We start from the raw sequence: 20,297 nt of genomic DNA on the forward strand, positions 1-20,297 counted from the left end.
TCCAGTGAATCCTGTGGTGGGTCAAATGGAGCAACAGGAGGCATGCCTCTTGTCCCCTAGGGTTTCAGTAGGGTTCTTTTCTTAACAAGGAGGGGGGAGAAAAGAAAAAAAAAAAACAAACAGAAAATTACAAATGAAAAGGAAAGAAACACCATCACTGTTACCACCACCACCAAAAAAAAAAAAAAAAAAAAAAAATCGGAACACTCCAGCCCGGTTGCCCCCTGCTGCGTGTGGTTCCAGCGCTCAAACCTTGGTGCTGGTGGCACTGTCGAGAATAAGCAGCAGTAATTCCCTACCGTGTGTTTGCATTTTTGTGTTCTTTGTTTTGAATTTTTTTTTAATCCACATACTCCTCTCCCGGGGAAGCCAACGAGGCACTTACTTGATGCTCCCGTCACTATTTTCTGCGGCTGCTGTGGCTTTGGTGAGGGGTGCCAGGATGTTGCCCGGGACCCAGCCCTCGGCGGCGGGGGAGTGGTCGCTGGCGGGCTGGTACACCAGGCACATGTTCTGCTGGTTGATGGCAAGGACCTGGACCACCTCACCTTGGCTCACACAGATTTCGTTCTCCTTCAGTGCATAGTAATCTTTGATCACGGCCATGGATGAGACCCCATTGCAGCCTCCCAGGTCGCTCTGCCAGGAGACAAGGGCAAGAGGGACACAGACACAGCAAGGCTGGTTCACATGGGCTTGCTCTGCATCCTAATGTGTGGTTGAAAGTCAGCCCTCCCGCTAGCAGGGTAAATGGCAGGCAGAAGATTATCTGAGAAATGGAATTATATTCCTAAAGGGGCTCTGAAAATGTATTTTATTTATAATGAAAAAGTCTCATTAATATTATAAGTGAGGGTGAAAAGGTGGAGATACTGCCCAGCCTTAGGTAAAGGTATAAACACGCCTTCCACCTGGGAGTCCCTCCTTAGCATGCATAGTCTCACTAGCATCCTCCAGCTGGAAGGAAGAGTGTGGCACAGACACAGGGATACGTAAGCACCTGGGCAGAGTGAGGTCAGGGCAAAGGTCAGGTCAGTGGTCACCATCCTCCAAAGAAAAGAACACAGACTCTTTGATACATGTTTTTCTTCCTTTTGAAAAAGCATTGGTCTTACTCTACATTCTGACCCTCCTTGAGACAGGAGTAACAATGAGACATTTGCCCAATTCAAAGGCAAGGCCATGACCTACCCTGACCCGACTCCTGTGGGAAGAGAACTCCAGTCCCCCTGTATTCATTAATATGAAGGGTCCTGCCTCCATGACCTTTGCACATGACTCTGCACCAGGGAAGCTGCTTCTAGACAGACCTGTAACTTCCACAGATGCCTGGCTGCCTCACAGAGCATGGTGAGAGCCAGAAATTCTTCAGTGAGTTAATGGGACTTCAACTTATTCACAAGGGCAGGGGATTTTTAAGATGAAAAAATAATTTCCAGCTGATGTGATAAAATAGGTCAGTATAGTTACTGTTACACAGAACTGAACTTAGACATTAATAGTTAATTAAAAAATAAAAATGAGGAGTTCCCTGGCGGTCCAGTGGTTAGGACTTGGCGGTTTCACTGCCATGGCCTGGGTTCAATCCCTGGTCGGGGATCTAAGATTCTGCAAGTTGTGTGGCGTGGCAAAAAAAAAAAAAAAATCAACATCATCTAATAATATGGGTAAGAAAAATAAAACTGTAAGGTGGGAACATGTAGGTAAAAAATGCAGATGTTCCCATTCACAGACCCATTGAGCTCTAGAGGAAACAGGCCTGATGAGATTAAGTAAACGGCTGAGGTTCTAGGGCAAGTCGCAAAGTTCTGAGCTGCATAATTTGGAACAGAAACCAGATCGCCTGACTCGGGATCTAGCACTTTTGCCATTCATTGTCATTCCTACTACCTGGTGGGGTCAAAACAGCCGTGTAGACTGGATCTGCAGTTACACTGATGACTCTCCTCATGGCGATGTTTGAATTGTGGACTATCTCGGATAGTCTAATCCAAGGCTAGCTTCCCCCATTCACACACTGATGGGCAACATCCTCTTGCTGCTTCAGCCAATGGGCGTGAGCTCGCTTCAGCAGCTCGTCGTTAGAAAGGGCAATGTCTTCAAGATGTCAAACCCTAGAGCTGCGACTTTTAGATGATCCACACCACAACTCCTCTATTTGCTACAAATCATAATTGCCACTCCAACATTACCATATTTGTATAGTGTTTCTGCAGATGACGACAGCCCTTTAACACAGAGTATCTGGACGGCGGGGGAGGAGGGTAGTGGAGAGGTAGGGAGCTGGTTTAACTCACTCAATTTGCAGGGGAAGAAAGAGAAATCATTGAGATTAGGCTGTATTTAGTGGGCCCTTCCTGCTAAAGTGAGCAGCATAAAAAGATGCTACTTATAAAGTAAGCCCAGAGGCTGTACCCTCAGAGTGGTGCGGCTGGCAGGTGTGGTCTGTCACTTACCTTGCTGGCCTCAAACTTGTCCCCAGCCTGGTGGTAGTCGAACCCCGAACTGCCATTGGAGGTAGATATCTTCAGGGGTGGCAGAGGCGGGTTACAGCTGGAGCCCTTTGGGGGCTTCTCGGAGCCCACGGGGATGGAGGAGTAAGGCCTGGGGCTGGCTTGGGGAACCCTAGCAGGCTGGGACCTCATCACAGCTGTGTTCCTTTCTTTCCGCTGATATTCAATGGGCGACTGTAGGGCTGCAGGGAAAAGCAGACCGTTACTCTCAGCTTTGGAAATCCCATAAGCTTTGGAGGCTTAAGAGGTCAGGCTTTGTGTGAGGCAGAGTGAGGATACGTGACGAAGATACTACCCTGTTTTTAAAGAATGTATCATCTACCGAGAACTATTCTTAGTTTTGTCTAAATGATGAAAGTGCAAAACCGAAATGGTGCAAAAGGAGGGAGAGAGGGCTCTGTAGTACGTGTGTGCGCGGGTGGACACAGGGATGGGTAGGGTGGTAGTAAAGAGCTTCAGAAACTGCCAGCCATCAGGCCCTGACATGCAGGCTCTGCAGGGTGGAAGCAAATGGGAAGTGGGTCTGGGCAACAGGATGGAGTCAGATTCCCTGGAGCACAGAGCCATGGGTCTCTGTGGAGGAAGGAGATGAGACAGGTAAGGGAAGTTGGAGGTGCCAGGATGTGAAAGATCTGGAAAGCAGGTGAATGAGTCTGGATTTAATTCTGAAGTTCATGAAAAGTGACTGAATTCAGGAAACGTTCATGTTTTCAGTGCAGGTGCACCAGAGTACACCTGAAGAATGTTAACCTTGCAGCGGGTGAGGGAAGGGACTGGCCAGGCTGATTAAGAGCCGTGAGATAGTGAAGGGGAGAGGCCGGACCTGAGCAGAGCCATGGGAACGCGGAAGGGGTGCGGTGTGGCAAGCGCTCCAGAGGGAGCTGAGGTTGACACAGGCTAGATGGGAAAAGATGGCAAGGAGCCAGGGTAACTTGGGTTTGGAGGCTGGGAGAAGTGGTGGTCAGTGGAACTCTGCTTTGAAAGGAAAGAGGTAAGCTTTGTTTTCCTGAGTTTAAGATGATAAAGTTCCAAGGTCTTAGTACTAAAGAGGTACAGCCAGGCAAAAGCCATACAGGTCAAATTCTGTAACAGTGACTTCAAGGCAGGCCCGATTATGCTGTTTCTGTCAGTGTTCACTGTAACAAATATTTAATTGGGTTAACAGCTGGGGCCCAGAGAACTTTCCATTATAAGGATATTTCCCTAGTAATAGGTATATACTTTAATAGGACTCAACATATAGTCCACACTTCCTTTCTATTTGAGGTCTCAGGAGGGAAAGGTTGGCTCTGAGGTGCCTGCATGTGTGTCTACAAGCAAAAGCCTGGCCCCAGTCCATTGTCACATCCTTGTCTTCTGAGTGTGTCAAAGTGCTGAATAGGCTGTTGCCAGGCCTCAGCCTTTCTCCTGGAGAGCATTAAATATTTAGGTATAGAGAATCCAGCTCATTAATAACTCCATAATCCACTATAATTAGGCAAAAGGTCTCTTGGAACCGTGTACAAGTCTGGATAACTGACTATGCCCGAAGAAGTACTGCTCCAAGTTTGAAGCAGATAGCAGACAGCTGTGAAGCAGGCCGTAGCAAACTGATCCGATGAATCATTACCCATCTCATGGAAGTGGGGTATTGATTGTACGCAATAACTGCGCTAAAGTGTTTGAAAATAGTATGTCTTCTTAACTAAGCTGCAAGAAAGTCTGTGCTCTTCGAGGGCCTCCGTCTGCATAACTTAGGTCTTGGGACCAGGAAAGCTGTGCATCTTCAGGTAGGGTTTGCATCTGGCTGAGGGATACGGTGTCTTATACCTGGTCCTGTGTTTTTGCTTTGTTTGCTGGGGAACTCATAGACAAATGTGTGCCCTACCACTAGCAACTATACTGCAGTTTTGGAGTTAGAGCCTAATTTTAAGTTATACAAGTTATACAGTTCTGGGTTCCAGTTCTTGTTTTAGCACCTACTGTTTTTGTGACTTTGGACCGGTTTCTTAACCTCCCTGAGCCTCCTTTTCCTCACCTGAAAAATACAGGATGATATTACTTAGCTTTCCACACTGATGTGAGGATTAAGTGTGGTAACACATGTGAAATGCTTTGCATCGTGCCTCGCACAGAGAAAGGACTCCATATATGGGAGCCATTATTGTTACTCAATCATTTCTGGTTTCAACTTATCGTCCTACCTTATTTTTTTTTTGTTCTGAATTGATGAACTTAAAAACCTCATTCCAGCTTAGAATCTATCAGAAATTCCCAATAGAGTCAATTTAATGAATGTATTTTATACATGCACATGTTTTTGCTTAAAATTATTTTATCCATAGAAGCATTAATTCAATGTTGTATACTCAAAAACTGTGAACTATATACAGCTTTCATTACTATCCCTCAGGACTGGGCTGGTGTTTAATTTTAGACTCTTTAGAATGAGAAAGAACCCTAGAGATCACTTAGTTTAGTTTTTTTCACCAAACTGTTCTACAGTCGGGGGACCTGGGGCACGGCCCCCAAATACTCTCCGTGTAAGTGTGTAACTGCTTTGAAGTCTCGTGTTCTAGCTTAAAAAGGCAAGGCATTCTGCTCCATAATCTCTTTTGACTTGTTTTAAAAGAAACACAACTGTGTTAAATCCCTTACCATGGAGTACAGTTGATACCTGGTAATCTTACAAGGCTCTCTAGTGTTATCTGGAGATACCCTGGGGTTTGGCAGACCAACTCAAATTCCCCTTTGCTCCCAACAGAGGTGATTGCTAACTCTAAATTTCAGTAATACCTTGAAACTTCCCAGAACAAACTGTCAATTACGCAGAGAATGACGCTCTCTCTGGGAGGTGGGCCATGTTTTCCTGCTTCAGTGCTGCAGAATAGGTCTTTCACAAAAAGAGCCCACTGAGGCCCAGAGAAACATCGTGACTTGCGCAAGGTCCATCCCCACAGCACTGAGTTCCGTGATAACACCCAGCAAGTGTCCTATTTGCGTCATTTGAAAAGAGACCAGATTCTAGACTAGAAAAGGTGACACACCCAAGGGTGGACATGTATGTGTAAACATGGGAGCACATATGGCCATACAGTACTCCTTCAGGTCCACAGAGAGCTTCATTCTCTGTGTAATTGATAGTTTGTTTTGGGAAGTTTCAAGGTATTACTGAAATTTAGAGTTAGCAATCACCTCTGTTGGGAGCAGAGAGGGGATTTGAGCTGATCTGCCAAACTGCCAGTTATCTCTAGATAGCACTGGAGAACCTCTGAGATTACCAGCCATTAGCTACTAAACGGAAAAATACACGTCATTGATAGTTGGCCCCTGAGACAAAGAGGATGTGCCCATTTCAGACTTTTGCCCCAATTACTACCAGCTGGTAATGGTGGCACAAGGCACATCCTCTATGTCAAGGTTGCAAGAGATTATTTCTTCTTTTGGAAAGATGGCCTTCTTTATCATGCCCCATCTGCCCACTTGTGCATTCGGGTTCAGAAAAATTCTACACGAAGTGTTTCTGAAAACTACAAAGTTGGAATGCATATAAATGTGATCGGGGCTCATAACTCACCAGGAGGTTCAGAGGTGTGGGGTCCCCTGAAAATGGCCCGGCAAGAAGCCAGACCCGGCACTCACCATTTAAGAAGTCTCGCTGTGTTTCTAAGACTTGATTGATGTCCTGCACCCAGGCCTGCTGGATATCAGCGTTGGCGGCTTGCAGGATGACCCTCTCCGAAGTCTCCCTGTTCATGAGTGCAAACTTGCAGGGGTCACTGTCCACGTTCTCCTCCAGGACCAAGTAATTCATCTGGAAGAAACCAAGGTGATCCTTTCCATACTAAGCAGTTTTAAAAAATCAACAACATATTACAGTTCCTCAAAGTTTTTATTTCAGGAAATGTTTCCAAAATTGTGCCCTGAATCTAACAGCTTAAATACTTTGGTTTCTGTCTTTGAGTGAACGACATGATCTTGGAGAACTTGCAGGATCATGTTAGAGACTGGCACCGAGCCTGTCACTTTTTCTCACAGATAATCAACCTTCAATCCCGAAGGTTACTAGGCCGAAAGACCTTCAACGTTCTGGATCCTTACTCTTGCCAGTGTCTCTGTCTTAGGGAAGTGGCTCCCCCAGTGTGACTCTTCTTTGCCCCTTCTCATCCCCACCTGCATCCTCACCTTGATGCTCCTTTTGAACATGTAGCCTGGGGTGAGGGATCCTTTCCTGAGCAGTTCACTGAAGATGACAATTTGCTCAAAGAGGAACACGCGCCTCTCCTTGGTCCGCGACTGCATGCCGGCATCCAGCTCAATCACGTAGAACGTATCCTGCTGCAGCAGCTTGCCCTGAGCGGTCAGGGTGCCCTGACGGAAAGAAGGACTGCGGTGAAGTAAGTGAGAGACAGGGAGATGACCACAACCCTCTAGGTCACAGAACCTCCCTCTGTGGGGACATGGACAACAGACCTGACAGCAAAAGCCTCAGGCTCTAGTAAGAGACTGAATCAGGGCCCACCCAGACATCGAGGGCAGACTGTGGCCACCTTCCCGTTCACACAGGGCCCCGGAGGGAAGGGAAAGGAGGCTACGGAACCACTAAGAAGCAGCTCCAGGAAAACACCAGAAGGAAGGTAAAATTATTAGCTAAAAAGATGTTTGGGAATGATGCTGGCCCCTCTTGTTTTTTTATTAAAAGGAGAACAGAAAGTAGATGATGCTGGAGCTGGAAGTGGCCTTTCTGTCCTCGGAGCTCTGAGAGGTGTGCCTGCCCGGCCCTTGCAGCCAGGACCTGGGGTGCTAGCCATGAACCTAGAACCAACCTGGGGCCAAGGGAAGTGATGGAGGCCGGACCACAAAAAGAAATCAGATGAGTCAGGCTCCTCTCTTCTATTATTTCAGGATGGGGAAATTCTGAGGTCTTGGTCTCCGGCTCCAGATCAGCAGGCACAGTTGAGATACTATTGACAGGTGTCTATATTTCAATGCCTCCAGTTGCCAGATCACTTGACACTCAGGGTAGGAGGTGGAGCCTATCTGGTTCGCCAGTTCTAACCAGATTTTCAGAAACACTGTCACATCTTCAAAGGGAATATGGCCTAACCCGACAAGTCTTCACGGATGCTATTGCTTTTTCTACTGTTCTGCAACAAGAAGACACTGGCATCTGAGATAGTGGCCAGAGGGCCTCCTCTGAACTGTACTTTCAGGTGACAACTTTTGCCCTTTAGCGCAAATGTGGGCTATTTTCTGTATGTGACGCCTTGTTCCAAACATTACCCAACACACAGGTCATTTTCCTTTCATGTTCCTGAGAAACGCCTGCCCTCTGCTTGGATGTGGTTCCTTACTGTCCAGGTCAGCAGCCAAACAGGCTTATGTCTACCCTGGTCCAAAGTTAATATTAAGCCAGTGACCAGCCCTAAAAGCTCTATTAATATTACATAAGAGCCTGACCCATGAGTTATAGCCCTGTCAATGCCAAAGGGAAAGCTAGAGGATTTAAAAGGGAGAGAATCTAAGGGAAGGGGCTAACTTCTCCCTGACCCAAAGCCACGGACTTCAGAAGGAATGGAAGTACGTTCATGGTCCTTCCCAATTAGCTGAAGGAATGAATGCAAAGCATATTCTCTAGGGCTTGATGAAAAAAGGAGATGGTGGTGCTTGATTTAAAAGAGAAAATAATTCCACCCTCCTGTGTGTGGCCTTCTGTGGACACACGACCATGCACAACACAGTTCCTGTGAAGTCTGACTTGGGTCAGAAGGTACATCAGATGCTGCTCCTCCTGTCAGTGGCCAGTTCCTCCAGAGACCAAGAGAAAGCCAAGTCAGACTCCTGCTCAGAAAAACACAGGGACATCAAGGATGAAGAGCAAAAGGAATTACTTCTGTTCAGAACAGGCTCAGATCTGGCATAATTCCAAGGGAACAGGTACAGCGTCATCTAGCATGGCTAAAGAAACACTGTGTGAGAACTCGGGGTGAATTTCTGCTGCATGATCCTGCTTCTCCAATGCCTCATGCCTACTGTGGAGAACAAGAACCTGTGAAAAAATGAACAGCAGAAAGGACCCTCCACATCGTTCCTGGTCACAACAAATCAATGGGAATCAGACAGGGACACCAGGATGGGTGGCAAGGGCCAAAAGGACAGAAGAATTTGGCTCAAGACCATCATGAATCCAACTCACTAACCCAAACCTGAATATAGCATTTCCTAACTTTACTCGTATACCAGTCTGCCTTATGTCTATTTTATTCTAGTTTAGCCAGAGGAAAAAAATGAATAATGAAATCTTGCAGGATTACTGGGAAACAGGATTAGAAGATCCACATCTTTCTCTAAGGGGCTCAACAACTAAGCACCAGTCAATAACTGCATCAGTTCCAGTTTTATCGTATTAATATTTAAAACAGATTATGTTTAGTTAGAAGTGTGGATATAAATTAATAACAGCCACTTATTAAGTTTAAACCAGGAAAGTCAATTTGCTCTTCTAAGGTTCACTGTTATGGGTTGAATTGAATCCCCTCTCCAATTTGGATGTTGAAGTCTTAACCCTCAGCACCTCAGAATGCAACCTTATCAAAAGACAGAGCCTTTACAAAGGGAATCAAGTTAAAGAGAGGTCATTATGGTGAGCCTTAATCAAACATGATCGGTGTCTTTATAAAAAGGGAAAATTTGAACACAGAGATATGTACAGAAGGAAGGCGATGTGAAAATACAGGAAGAATGCCATGTGAACATGAAGACGGCCATCTATAAGCCAAGGAGGGAGGCCTGGACAGACCCTTTCCTCACAGCACTCAGAAGGAACCACCCTTGCCTACACTTTGATCTCGGACTTCTAACTTCTGGAAATGTGAGACGATAACATTTCTGTTGTTCCAGCCACCCAGCCTGTGGTACTTTGTTAGGGCAGCCCTAGCACACTAGCATATTTGTTGAAATCCAAACCCTGGGTACGTCTAGCTGTTTCTCCCAAGACTTGATTCTTCTTGTCAAAGAACAGAAATGTGCACTGTGATGTTTCAGAGCTTTAAACATTCATTTAGCTAAAAAGCCAGCCACTGTGTAGACCCGTTTACTAGAACCACCCTCTCCGAAAAAAAGTGTTCCATTTTCCCTCTGGTTCTACTCTCATCACGTAGTCCTGTTCTCCCTCACATTCCCGGCATTTCTCAAGCAAGCAAGAAAAGGGAAGGGGTCATCGGCACGTCCATAGCTATAAAGAATCTGGGGTCTTTCCAAGCCCCTTGCAATCCTGACTGCAGCTTGGTCGACTTCCTCTGGCTGCCCTATCACTGGAGGTCCTAAACAGGTGCATCTTCCAGGCCTGTGATCTGGAGGGGCCTGGGCACAAGGGCAAACGCGGTGAGTGAGAGAGGCAGAGAACACGCGCACAGGACTTCAAAGGGAAGCCTGGGCTCCTGCTGCCCTGAAGGGAGAGGGCTAAGCCTTCTTTTTTTTTTCTTTGCAGTACGCGGGCCTCTCACTGCTGCGGCCTCTCCCGTTGCGGAGCACAGGCTCTGGACGCGCAGGCTCAGCGGCCATGGCTCACGGGCCCAGCTGCTCCACGGCACGTGGGATCTTCCCCGACCGGGGCACGAACCCGTGTCCCCTGCATCGGCAGGCGGACTCTCAACCACTGCGCCACCAGGGAAGCCCAAGAAGCCTTCTTAAGGGCTCACCTCAAAGCCCTGCAGGCGCCCCAGATTCATCATGTCGTTGCAGCGTTTTGGAACAAGGCACATTAACTCCACTGCTTTCTGTGGGAAAGAACAACAGCAGTCAGGGCGGGGAGCAGCAGTGGGGAAGGGGGCTCGGCGGTTCCATGCTGGAAGCCAGGGGCCTCCTGGGGGCTCCCTGATCCTAGGAAGGGACACTGGTCCCTGCTGTCCACTTCAGAGGAGGGAGGGCTTTCCTGTTCTAAGCTGGGGGCTGTTGGTCATCCGTGCAGGGGCTCCACGTGAATCAGTGAGCACACGCGGGGAGGATGCTACCAGCCCATCCTTTTCCGAACCTTCCCACTTCCGTTTATCCATTTGCTTTCCTTCTTGCATTTTCTTTTTTCTCTTTGTTGCTCCCCGGCTGCCGAAGCAACAGCTTAGCCTCGCTTGTGAAATACTAGAGGTTTTAACCTAAAATAACCTGCCAGAATGGTCTGTAACCTCCCTGGCTTAAAATAATCCCCATGGTGACATTGTCTCTAAGGACTTCACTTAGGGAGTAATCCTCGGGGACGGGGGAGGGAGTGAAAATGGAATAATTTCTATGTCAGCCTCAAACAGTACCTGGATTCATGGATAAAGCTGCACGATGAAACACCCAATCTCTGCAGGATGTTAGAGGGTTAAAATACCACCCTTTCGCACCACATGTCACTGGGAGCTACGAGGAGAACACGAGCAGGGCTAAGCTCTGGTCTGGCCCTGGACCGGATTCTCAAAAAACGTTCAACGTGCTCCTTAATACTCGCCACTACACCTCCTGCCGGGCAGCTGTTTGCAAGGGGCTCTTTGCTGTCTGAGAGGAGCCAGCCTGGACTCCCCATCCTCCAGGGCCAATCTTTCCCCTTTAGGGGCAGACATCCAATAACTGTCCCATAAGAGCCACCAGCATTACAAGCAGAAAACTCACCTCGATATCAGAACACTCCAAACCAGCCTTCTCGCTGTATCTCAGGAAGTCCTAGCAAGTGGGGGAAGCAGGGAGAGTGAAACCAGTTAGGAAAAGAAGGCCCTATAAAAAACGTAGCATTGTAAAAACCAAGATGACACCCAGGAGACTTTCCTTCCCCACAGAGATGGCAACGCTTTGTAGTCGCTGAGATATGAAGCTGGGAGTCATGGTGGATGTAATCACACAGAGAAAACCCCCGGAATATTCAAAGATTCAGAGCTATGGGAAAAGGGCGGCAGGGGTGAAGGGGAGAGAAAGTGTGTGAATAGGGACAAAAGGGGAATGATGACAAGGAGGAAAGGGACAAAGGACTGTCAAATCTCTCATTTGCTTCATATTTCTGTAAGACAAGTCAAACTACATGATTTTAAAAAGTAAAAAAATGATCAAATTTTAGGTTTTACTCATCTAGGGTTCCTAGGGCTTTGCCCTTCCTTTTCTTTCTCTGTGTGTTCTACTCTGATTTTATGCTCTTATTATTTTTTAGTTTTTAAAGGTACCAAGCCAGTCAGTGATGGCAACAACGTAAGAAAGTGATTTGGAAAAAAGAAAATCAAATAACCACCAACCTTAAGGAAGGAACAACAGGCATGCAATTTATGCAGGGGCAAAGCTGACACAAATAACCAGCCGGTAAAAGGTAAAAACCCACACATGCCCCCAACTAGTGTGGTGGAGACAGAACCTCGAGCTGACCTGCTCCCTAACTCAGAGCCTGATGAAGACCCTGCTCTGGCCCTGGGCGGGGCTCACAGCCCTCTTACCTTGAGGAGCAGCTGATACTTTGTGATTCTCTGAATGGGCTTGATAAGGAAGTCGCTAAGTGTCAGCCTTTCATTTATCTCCTGTTTCACCTCCTGGAACACAAGGGAGCTACATCAGGGGAAAAGGAACCAAAGGATTGGGGTGCTCTGGACAGGGGTTCAAAGGCAAGGATGGCAGGTCTTCATGTTTGCCAATAAAGGTTTAGAATCTTCAAACCACGCAACGGGTAGAATTGCCTACACAATAGCTCATTTTGTTATTAACGACAAAGCACATCTCACCATCACCTTCTTACCTATCAAGCTCTGTCACACCCAGTCCCAGGGACAAGCTGGCAGGGGTGTTCTGTTCTCTCTCCCACTCCACGGCCAAGTCAGAAATGAAGGGCTTCCCCTGGGACACCACAAGCCTACGGGCTGGGCCCTCAACTCAGATCTGCAAACACTCAGGCAAGGGCTCTTTCCAGGTGATGGTGTTGCCTCTCCTCCAGCACAATAAACGCCTCCAGGGTGCGGCAGCACACACACTTTAGGTGCTTGCCGGGCCTCGGGGAACGGGACAGAGGCTGCGTACAAGGTGCTGTGAGCCCCTTGTTGAGGGTCCTTAGCAAGCAGCCTCCAGGGCCCGGTGAGGAAGAGCGTGGGCGCAGTGGGCTCCGGGGTCACGGAAGGGGGACCGGAGCTTCTGCAGCGGGCTCTGCGTTACAGAGTCGTTCTGCCGACGGGGGCTCTAGAAGAGGAGAGGAGCTAACGAGAACTTAGCCAAGAAGCTAACGGCTCTGTTGAGGCAGCCCTCCCTGTCCTGAGGGGTGGAGAGTGCGGTGAGGGGGACACGCACGGACGGATGACGGCCGGTGTTTGTGAATGGGGTGGTCCCGGCCTGAGCGTCTTGCCCACACTGTGGTTCAGCCAGGCCCGAGCAGCTCACCTCAAAGTAGGCGTCGTACTCGGCGACGATGTACTCGGAGCGCGGCTTATTCTGGCAGTACCACACGTAGATGTGCAGCTTCCGCTCCTGCAAAGGCAGAGGGAAAGGCGCTCAGGCAGCTGTGCCTCGCGCTCCATCTCAGAGTGCTAAGCTGGTCTAGGGGCGGAGAGACAAAGGACAGAGATGTGGCCCATGTTCTGGGGCCGCACCAAAGAGGCTAAATATCAAGGACAGAGGAGAAAAACACAGTGGGCAAGAGCCCATCTTCCAAACTGCCAGGAAAGAGAGAAAAGACCCCAACAGCTCAGAGAGGGATGAGGAGGGAGAGCAGAGGAGGGAAGGGACAGTAAAATGCATGCAAATGCGCATGGTGGGAGGGGGCGCGGAGGGGCCGCAGGGCAACACTCACATATTTAATAAAGAGCTGTGCCAGTCTGTCTTGCTCCTGGATACATTTTTCCAGCTCACCCAGGAAAACACTGTAAAAGGATGGAGAGAAGAGAAGGAAGGCACATTCTTCAGAACTGTATCATTTCTCAGTGGTGAGATGAATGACACAAGACTCTCCCCAAACCCCACCCCTAAGGTCAGACACAGGGGGAGGACAGGAGAGTCCTGGATTCCAAGACCCCCTGAGCCTCAGGGCAACGTAGCACTTACTCCTTATGCCAATCATAAATCTGGTGAATATTTCCAAACACGATTTTATCCTTTCCTCGCATGTCCTCAGGGACACCCTTTTCTTCTATCCTCTTCATGAAGCCCTGCGGGGCGGAGGCAACGGTGAGTAAAGCGTTTTCACGAGGAGGCTTTCTGGGCCAAGCCCCACCCTGCAGCCCCGTGGAAGCCCCCAGTGCGTGTGAGGAGGCGGCCAAGGGCTTCTGTGGTTTCTCCGCACTCAACCAGGACTTCACCCTTGTGCAGAGGGACAGACAAAACTTCTGTGAAGTTCTGGGCCCCTTTCTTTGTCTCCAGCCCCCGTAAGAAAGCAGGACAAAGAAGAAACAGTTGCCTGTTCTTCTCCCATCTCCCAATCCAATTAATTACGTCTTTAAAGGCTTAAAACTAGATGTGTTTGACCTAGAAATAAGTCTTAATAGGTGAATACTTTCGATTCTGTAAAGTGCTATCATATATAATCTTATCGCAGTTTTAAAATCAGGTTCTGAGGTTGTACCAGCACTTATCCCCATCGAAAGATGAGAAAGCCAGTGCATGGGGAATTATGGGATTTGTCTAAGTCACACCACTGATGCCTGACTTCCCTGGACCTCAGTCTGCAGATTCCCAAGCCTTCCACTTCCAGGCTGGACTGCTTATGGAGGCTGCTACAACTCTCGCTGCCCCCATCCCACCTTGGAACAGAGGATAACTTTCCCCAAGTTAGAATTCAAGTCTTCTATCTGCCAGGTTAGTCTGTGTATCCAAGGTTCAGGACAGGTAAATACGAACCCCTAAATCAGCAGACTGCATAGGATGGGGGCTTACAGACCCAATGTAAGGAACCAGCAGGTGATTCAGATATCAGGCATTCACTTTTTAGACTTCACATCCTGTCGTTTAAGATGATTAACAGCAGGGCTCTAGGGCATCTAAATTATCCATTTAGTTTCTTAGACTTTTTCCTCCAAGTGTCTAAATCCCCCTAAAGTAAACCCCTATGGAGAGAGCTGTTCTATTTACTATCAAGTTGACGTTTAACTGTGGACCTGCCAATCTCGCCTTATTGGTGGTTTTTTCTTTGTCCTCTTGGTAGCAAACTAGGGAAACATGGAAGCCCCAAGGTTTCACTAAGAGTGACCTGCTTGACTTGCTTAGTGCCCATGCTGGCTCATAACTGTGAAGAATATGTCTGTATATTCTTATATTTATGGTTTTATATATATATATATATATATATTTATTTATTTATTTATTTATAACTAGTATATATATTGGTTAGATACCAATGAAAAGCTCTGGAGACAATAACTTGGTCACCTAAAACAAGGTGAAATGGATTCAGGTCTAACTAAGAGGCTGCAACATTTGGGGCCCTACCCTCCTCTAAATCTCTTATAATATTTCAAGGGGAAAAGAAAAAAACTTACCTACATATTCTATTTGATCTACTACCATTTTTAGTTTCATCTCTACAAATACCCAGGGAGAGTAAAATACATACTGTCAAGTTAAATCACCATGGGGCCAGGACTTCCCTGGTGGCACGGTGGTTAAGAATCCTCCTGTCAATGCAGGGGACATGGGTTTGATCCCTGGTCCAGGAAGATCCCACATGCCGCGGAGCAACTAAGCCCGTGTGCCACAACTACTGAGCCTGTGCTCTGGAGCCCACAAGCCACAACTACCGAGCCCACAAGCCACAACTACTGAAGCCCGCGCGCCTAGAGCCCGTGCTCTACAACAAGAGAAGCCACCGCAATGAGAAGCCCGCGCACCGCAACGAAGAGCAGCCCCCGCTCGCCGCAACTAGAGAAAGCCCGCGCGCAGCAACGAAGACCCAATGCAGCCAAAAAGTAAATAAAAATAAATAAATTAAAAAATAAACAAAACAAAACAGAACACCACAGGGCCCAGGTAGGGTCCAATATGCCACTGGCTGGGTGACCACAGACCCGCCCTGAGCCATGTACTCACCTCTACCACAATCCCCAGATCCTTCACATAGTCTTTCTCTGTCTGTACCAGTTCATTCAGGACAAACCTGAGCAGGAGATTAAGAACAGTGAGGGTTCCTCTTCACTGTGAAGCAAGAAATCTTCACACTGAAGTTCACAGGAAAGTTACTTTGGCGTCTCTATGACAAGACCACCCAAACCCACGCTGGGCACCCTGGGGGAGGTGCTGGCTGGTGCCCTCTGGATGAGAGGCCCCCGCTGCTCAGGAGCTGAGGGCAGCGGGGCTGAGAAGGCTTTCCCAGATGGCAGCAACAGCCAGAAGAACAATGCTCACAACCCAGCATCTGTCTTCCTATTCCTTATGCTTCCTCCTCCCTCACCTACAACTGAATAGTTGTACAGACACAAGGCAGAAGGAATAACAGTCACTTGGGCAAAACTGAGTTATGAAAGCTTCGAAGCCAAGGGATCAGCAGGAGGCTTTTCCTCCTTCGTGTCAGCTCTGTTCTTTGCTTAACAAGAAGAGAAAGACATCTGTCTGATAAGCAACCTTTGGGCCTCAGAGACACTGTCATCAAGTGAAGTGTTTGAGATACAGAAGCTACAATCATTCAGGTAGGCGTCCATGGTAACTGGCCTGCAAAAATCCCCCGTCCAGGCCAGAAAGATTCCCTAATCACCCCTTTCAGTGTGGCCACATCCCCATCCCCACCCGATGCGGGATTTAATCACTACGAGGACATTTACTTTCTTGGTTTCTTTCTTGTTAATGATTTCTTCCTCTTAGAACATTTGCTTTTGTGCCAGTTGCTTCATCTGGCTTTCCTCAAGCTTATGAGAAGGTAAGTACTATAAGCCCTGGTTTATGTAGATGGAAATACTGAGGCAGTATCGCCCAAGATGACAATGTGAGAAGCAGAGCTGGGATTTGAACCCAGTTGTACAAGAGTCCAAAGACTCTGCTCTTTCACTGTCGCCCGCTGCCTGGTTAAACGACTCAGACTGGCTCTCTGGAGTCCCTGAGGCGTCAAACCCAAACACTTCTTTCTTCCTGTCCAGACAGTAAAGAGCTGGACATAAAACACGTATGGCTGTGCACAGGGGCAGGGTAGGTGTACGCAGCTTAATGGAGTCTGATTTGTATTATCTAAGTTTGAAAGAGTTTAGCCTGGAGCCATACAACTGCATTTTTGACCCGAGTGGCAGAAGGGGTCAAGCTCTAGGATGTCAAAGAGGGGCCCCAGCCCAACGGTAGTAGCCGTTCTGAACCCAGGAAGCAATTCCTCTGAAATTCTTGTCCATACAGCACAGAGAAGCCACCGAATCCCCGGGCCTAGAGCCTCAGGGCGATGGGGAACACAGGCTTCTTTATCAGCATGCCCAGCACTTCCAACCAGCTCCCTCTCTCTGATACACACAATTATGTGTTTCAGGCCACAGGAAGGAACTGGCAACGCCAAATAAAAGCATTTAAATGTATCTTTAGCATGGTCCGAGTTACCACTTGGAAGAAGGTGGTAGAAGAAAAACCACAGGAAAGTTAGAGTGGAAATTTGGGGCTAGAAGGGCCTTCTGGAGATGAAGTCCAGTTCTCTGCCTCTGGGTGGTATTTCTGTGCTAAGCTACCTGCTGACATTGAAGTGTGTCCTGGGCTTTCCAGCCTCTAGGGAAGAGGATTAGACTAGGTGCTGCCAGTGGACCTAGCATCTCCTCCCTTGAAGAGCTGATGAAAAACACTTGGAGAGATAATGACACATTAAAAGACATTCTGAAAAGGTACATAAAAGATTTATGCTACATGCATCTCAAGGCAGTACACAATCAATTGCCAAATAAACTGAACTGACAATAAAGCAATTTTTTTCATGTTCAGTTCTTATGAGTAAAGGTTATTTACAAAGTAAATGCTATTCTTTGGTCCAACTAAACTTCTTCCAGCTACAGGTCAGACCTACTTCTGACGTCTATCCTTCACAATGGTAGGGAATGGCTGGTCTTCCACAGAAAAATCTCTTACAGCCTTTGCACTGGCTGTTGCCTGTGTTGAGAATACGTTTCCTCCATGGCTACAGGCTAGTTCCTTACCTGCTTCTGGTCTTTGCGCAGACCGCTTTGGTCAGAACCATTTAAAGCCGCAACGTGGCCTCATCCATACTCCCGATCTCCCTTACTCTTTTTTCTTTTCTTCCAGCTTCTAACACACTACATGATTTATTTTACATTTTGTTTATTGTATGATTTCTCCCATTAGAATGTAAACGTGTCACGAGAGCATGGACTTTTCTTCTGTCGTTATTGTTTGTTTTATTCACTGCTGTGTACGCCAAGCACTTGGTACATAACAGGTGCTCAACAAATATTTGTTGAATAAATGAGTGGCTAAAACTTGAAGACAATTGAGTCCATTCTTCGCTTTTTTCTTCTCCTGGACAAATAACTGTCTGTTTACACCTTCTCTCCATGGAGCTCTCATTAAACCTTTTGAGGGCTTACTGGATTGAGTCTCAATTCTCTATCCCCCCCAGCCTCCAGCTTCACATCCTCTCTTTCATCATGACCATAAAGTATAGCAGAATAAGGACAATATACAGTAAAAGGAATGACTCATTCTAATGCCTGGATTTTTGGGACACTGCAGGATGTGAAAATATGTGGAGGAGGGCGAGAGAGTGAGAAGAGGGGGAAGAAATGAATGAATTGGGTAAAAGAAGCAACAAACCTTTGCCTGTTGGAGCAAAATTAGACAATATCATGTCTGGAAGCAAGACAATGACTTAAATGACTGTTCATAGGCCCTATTACAAGAGTAGAGATAAGCTTTGCCAAGGAACACCTGTCACCTTAAAGGTTACCTCCCTAATAGAAGCTTTCACCTTCCTGATATAAGTTTTGCTTTGGCTTGACAAGACTGGAACATCAGCTCCAACCCTGCCTCATCTATGTAAAAACTGAAAAGCTAAGGAGAAGCAGCTTTGTACAAGTCCTAAGAAACTTCCCTTTGGGGATGGTATTTCTTTACCCCTATTCTATTCCTGGGGTTCCCCCTGAGCACCCATAAAGTTAAGGGGGTAAATATGGAACCAGAGCACTTACATGACACTTGCTCATTTCCATTAGGAGGTGACAGCCCTGCTCTGGGGCCAGGCCCTAGCTATGATGTTTCCTTGGTAACAGTTATAAATGGTCACTTCGTCTATCTGCAGGCAACAGAAGGACCTGGCCTCCTTTATTTTTGCTAATCTTCATGTCTATGACCAGGCTAAAGGAGTGACTAGTTTGGGGCAGAAGGGCAGGCTAATTAGCAACAGGGCGGGACCTTTTCCGCCTGCCTATCCCATTCTCACTGTGCTTACCATCTCTCACACATCAAGCTATGTGCAAGACTCATTAGCAGCTCTGCGTGCAACACAGAGTGAAACCCTAAACAACAAAACAAGTTTTGGAGGGACTGTAGTTTTGCAGTAATGGTGTTGCTATCTTCTTGATCGAATCAAGTAATAGAAGATTGACTTCACATCACGGTAGATAACTCAAACCTTGCAAAACATATGGGTTCTTGTGAAATGGACTGCCAATGTGAATTGTATTTACCCCTAACCATTCTAAAAGTAAAGAGGTTCTCTTGGAACTCAGCCCACAGTGAAATAAGTCAGACAGAGAAAGACAAATACTGTATGATATCACTTGTATGTGGAATCTAAAAAATAAAAAAAAACTAGTGAATATAACAAAAAGGAAACAGACTCACAGATATAGAGAACAAACTAGTGGTTACCAGTGGGGAGAGGGAAGGGGGACGGGCAAGATAGTAGGAGGGGATTAAGAAGTACAAACTATTATGTGTAAAATAAATAAGCAAGGATATATTGTATAGCACAGGGAAATATAGCCAATATTTTATAATAACTATAAATGAAGTATAACGTTTAAAGTTTGTGAATCACTATGTTGTACACCTGTAACTTACGTAATATTGTACATCAACTGTATCTCAATTAAAAAAAATTGGGCTAACAAAACCCCCCCAAAAAACAAATATTACTCTATAAAAATTTTTTTTTAAATAAAAACCGCTGGAGAAGGGGTGGAGCTAGAACCCAGCATGGTAGCCCAACAGCTCCCTTTTCCTATACGTTACTTTCCTACATGTGGGGAAACGTTTCCTCAGATGAAACTCCGTCAGACTTTCTAACATGGAGTCTTTGATATGGAGCCACAGTAATGGTCCCATAGTTCCCTGACCTTTGTTGTTTTGTTTTTTATCAGCATGTTTTAAATTTCTAACAGACTTGGTTATAACCACACCATCAGTAATAGCCCTTATCTTACAGAAAATATTTCAGCTGAAAATCCTTAAAGTCAGTGCCAAACAGCCCGTTGTTGATCAAGGTCACACTGTATAGACCGGTCACCTTTACTTAGAACGAATGGCGCCAATGGAAACACAGTGTGGGGAATCCTTAATTCTCCCCAAACTGCACAGGACCCCGTCCCTTGTCCATTGCACACACGTGCACCAGGCTGGAGTCTGGGGAAGCACTTACATCCTGCCTCTCAGGGCCTTGGCTTTCTGTTCTTCTTCCAGGTTTCTAGGAGGTGTGGGTGGGGTCATGCCCTCATTCAGGCAGCCTGTGGGGTCTTTCAAGCTCCCCCGGTACGAGCCTCCTTCCAGACTCTGAAAAGAGAAGAATGAACAGCCTTAGAGAAGTGAACGTGGGAAAGTGGTCTGGAAGTCCTTGTGCCCCCCCAGCCCAGCCACAGCCAACTTGGTGGATTACTAACCAAGGCTGTCCTCACTGAACTT

General features: G+C 47.0%; 1 protein-coding gene across 5 annotated transcripts in view; it reads right to left on the bottom strand.

Annotated features, from left to right (window-relative positions):
- The window catches only part of LOC137225117 (kalirin-like), a 117,430-nt gene that overhangs the window by 42,705 nt on the left and 54,428 nt on the right, over positions 1-20,297 (bottom strand). For 3 of the 5 annotated variants that reach the window (XM_067738662.1, XM_067738659.1, XM_067738658.1), the window contains 12 exons: positions 20,038-20,168; positions 15,513-15,579; positions 13,536-13,639; positions 13,285-13,354; positions 12,876-12,962; positions 11,948-12,040; positions 11,142-11,192; positions 10,193-10,270; positions 6,678-6,863; positions 6,135-6,306; positions 2,457-2,695; positions 386-639 (listed from right to left, as the gene is read on the bottom strand). In XM_067738662.1, the coding sequence (XP_067594763.1) occupies positions 386-639; positions 2,457-2,695; positions 6,135-6,306; positions 6,678-6,863; positions 10,193-10,270; positions 11,142-11,192; positions 11,948-12,040; positions 12,876-12,962; positions 13,285-13,354; positions 13,536-13,639; positions 15,513-15,579; positions 20,038-20,168 (1,532 nt within the window). Of the gene's footprint in view, positions 1-381; positions 640-2,456; positions 2,696-6,134; positions 6,307-6,677; positions 6,864-10,192; positions 10,271-11,141; positions 11,193-11,947; positions 12,041-12,875; positions 12,963-13,284; positions 13,355-13,535; positions 13,640-15,512; positions 15,580-20,037; positions 20,169-20,297 lie in introns of those variants that run through there. The other 2 variants (XM_067738661.1, XM_067738660.1) reach the window with 1 other exon arrangement.

Source organism: Pseudorca crassidens, chromosome 5, assembly GCF_039906515.1.
Source record: "Pseudorca crassidens isolate mPseCra1 chromosome 5, mPseCra1.hap1, whole genome shotgun sequence".
Taxonomy (NCBI): Eukaryota; Metazoa; Chordata; class Mammalia; order Artiodactyla; family Delphinidae; genus Pseudorca; species Pseudorca crassidens.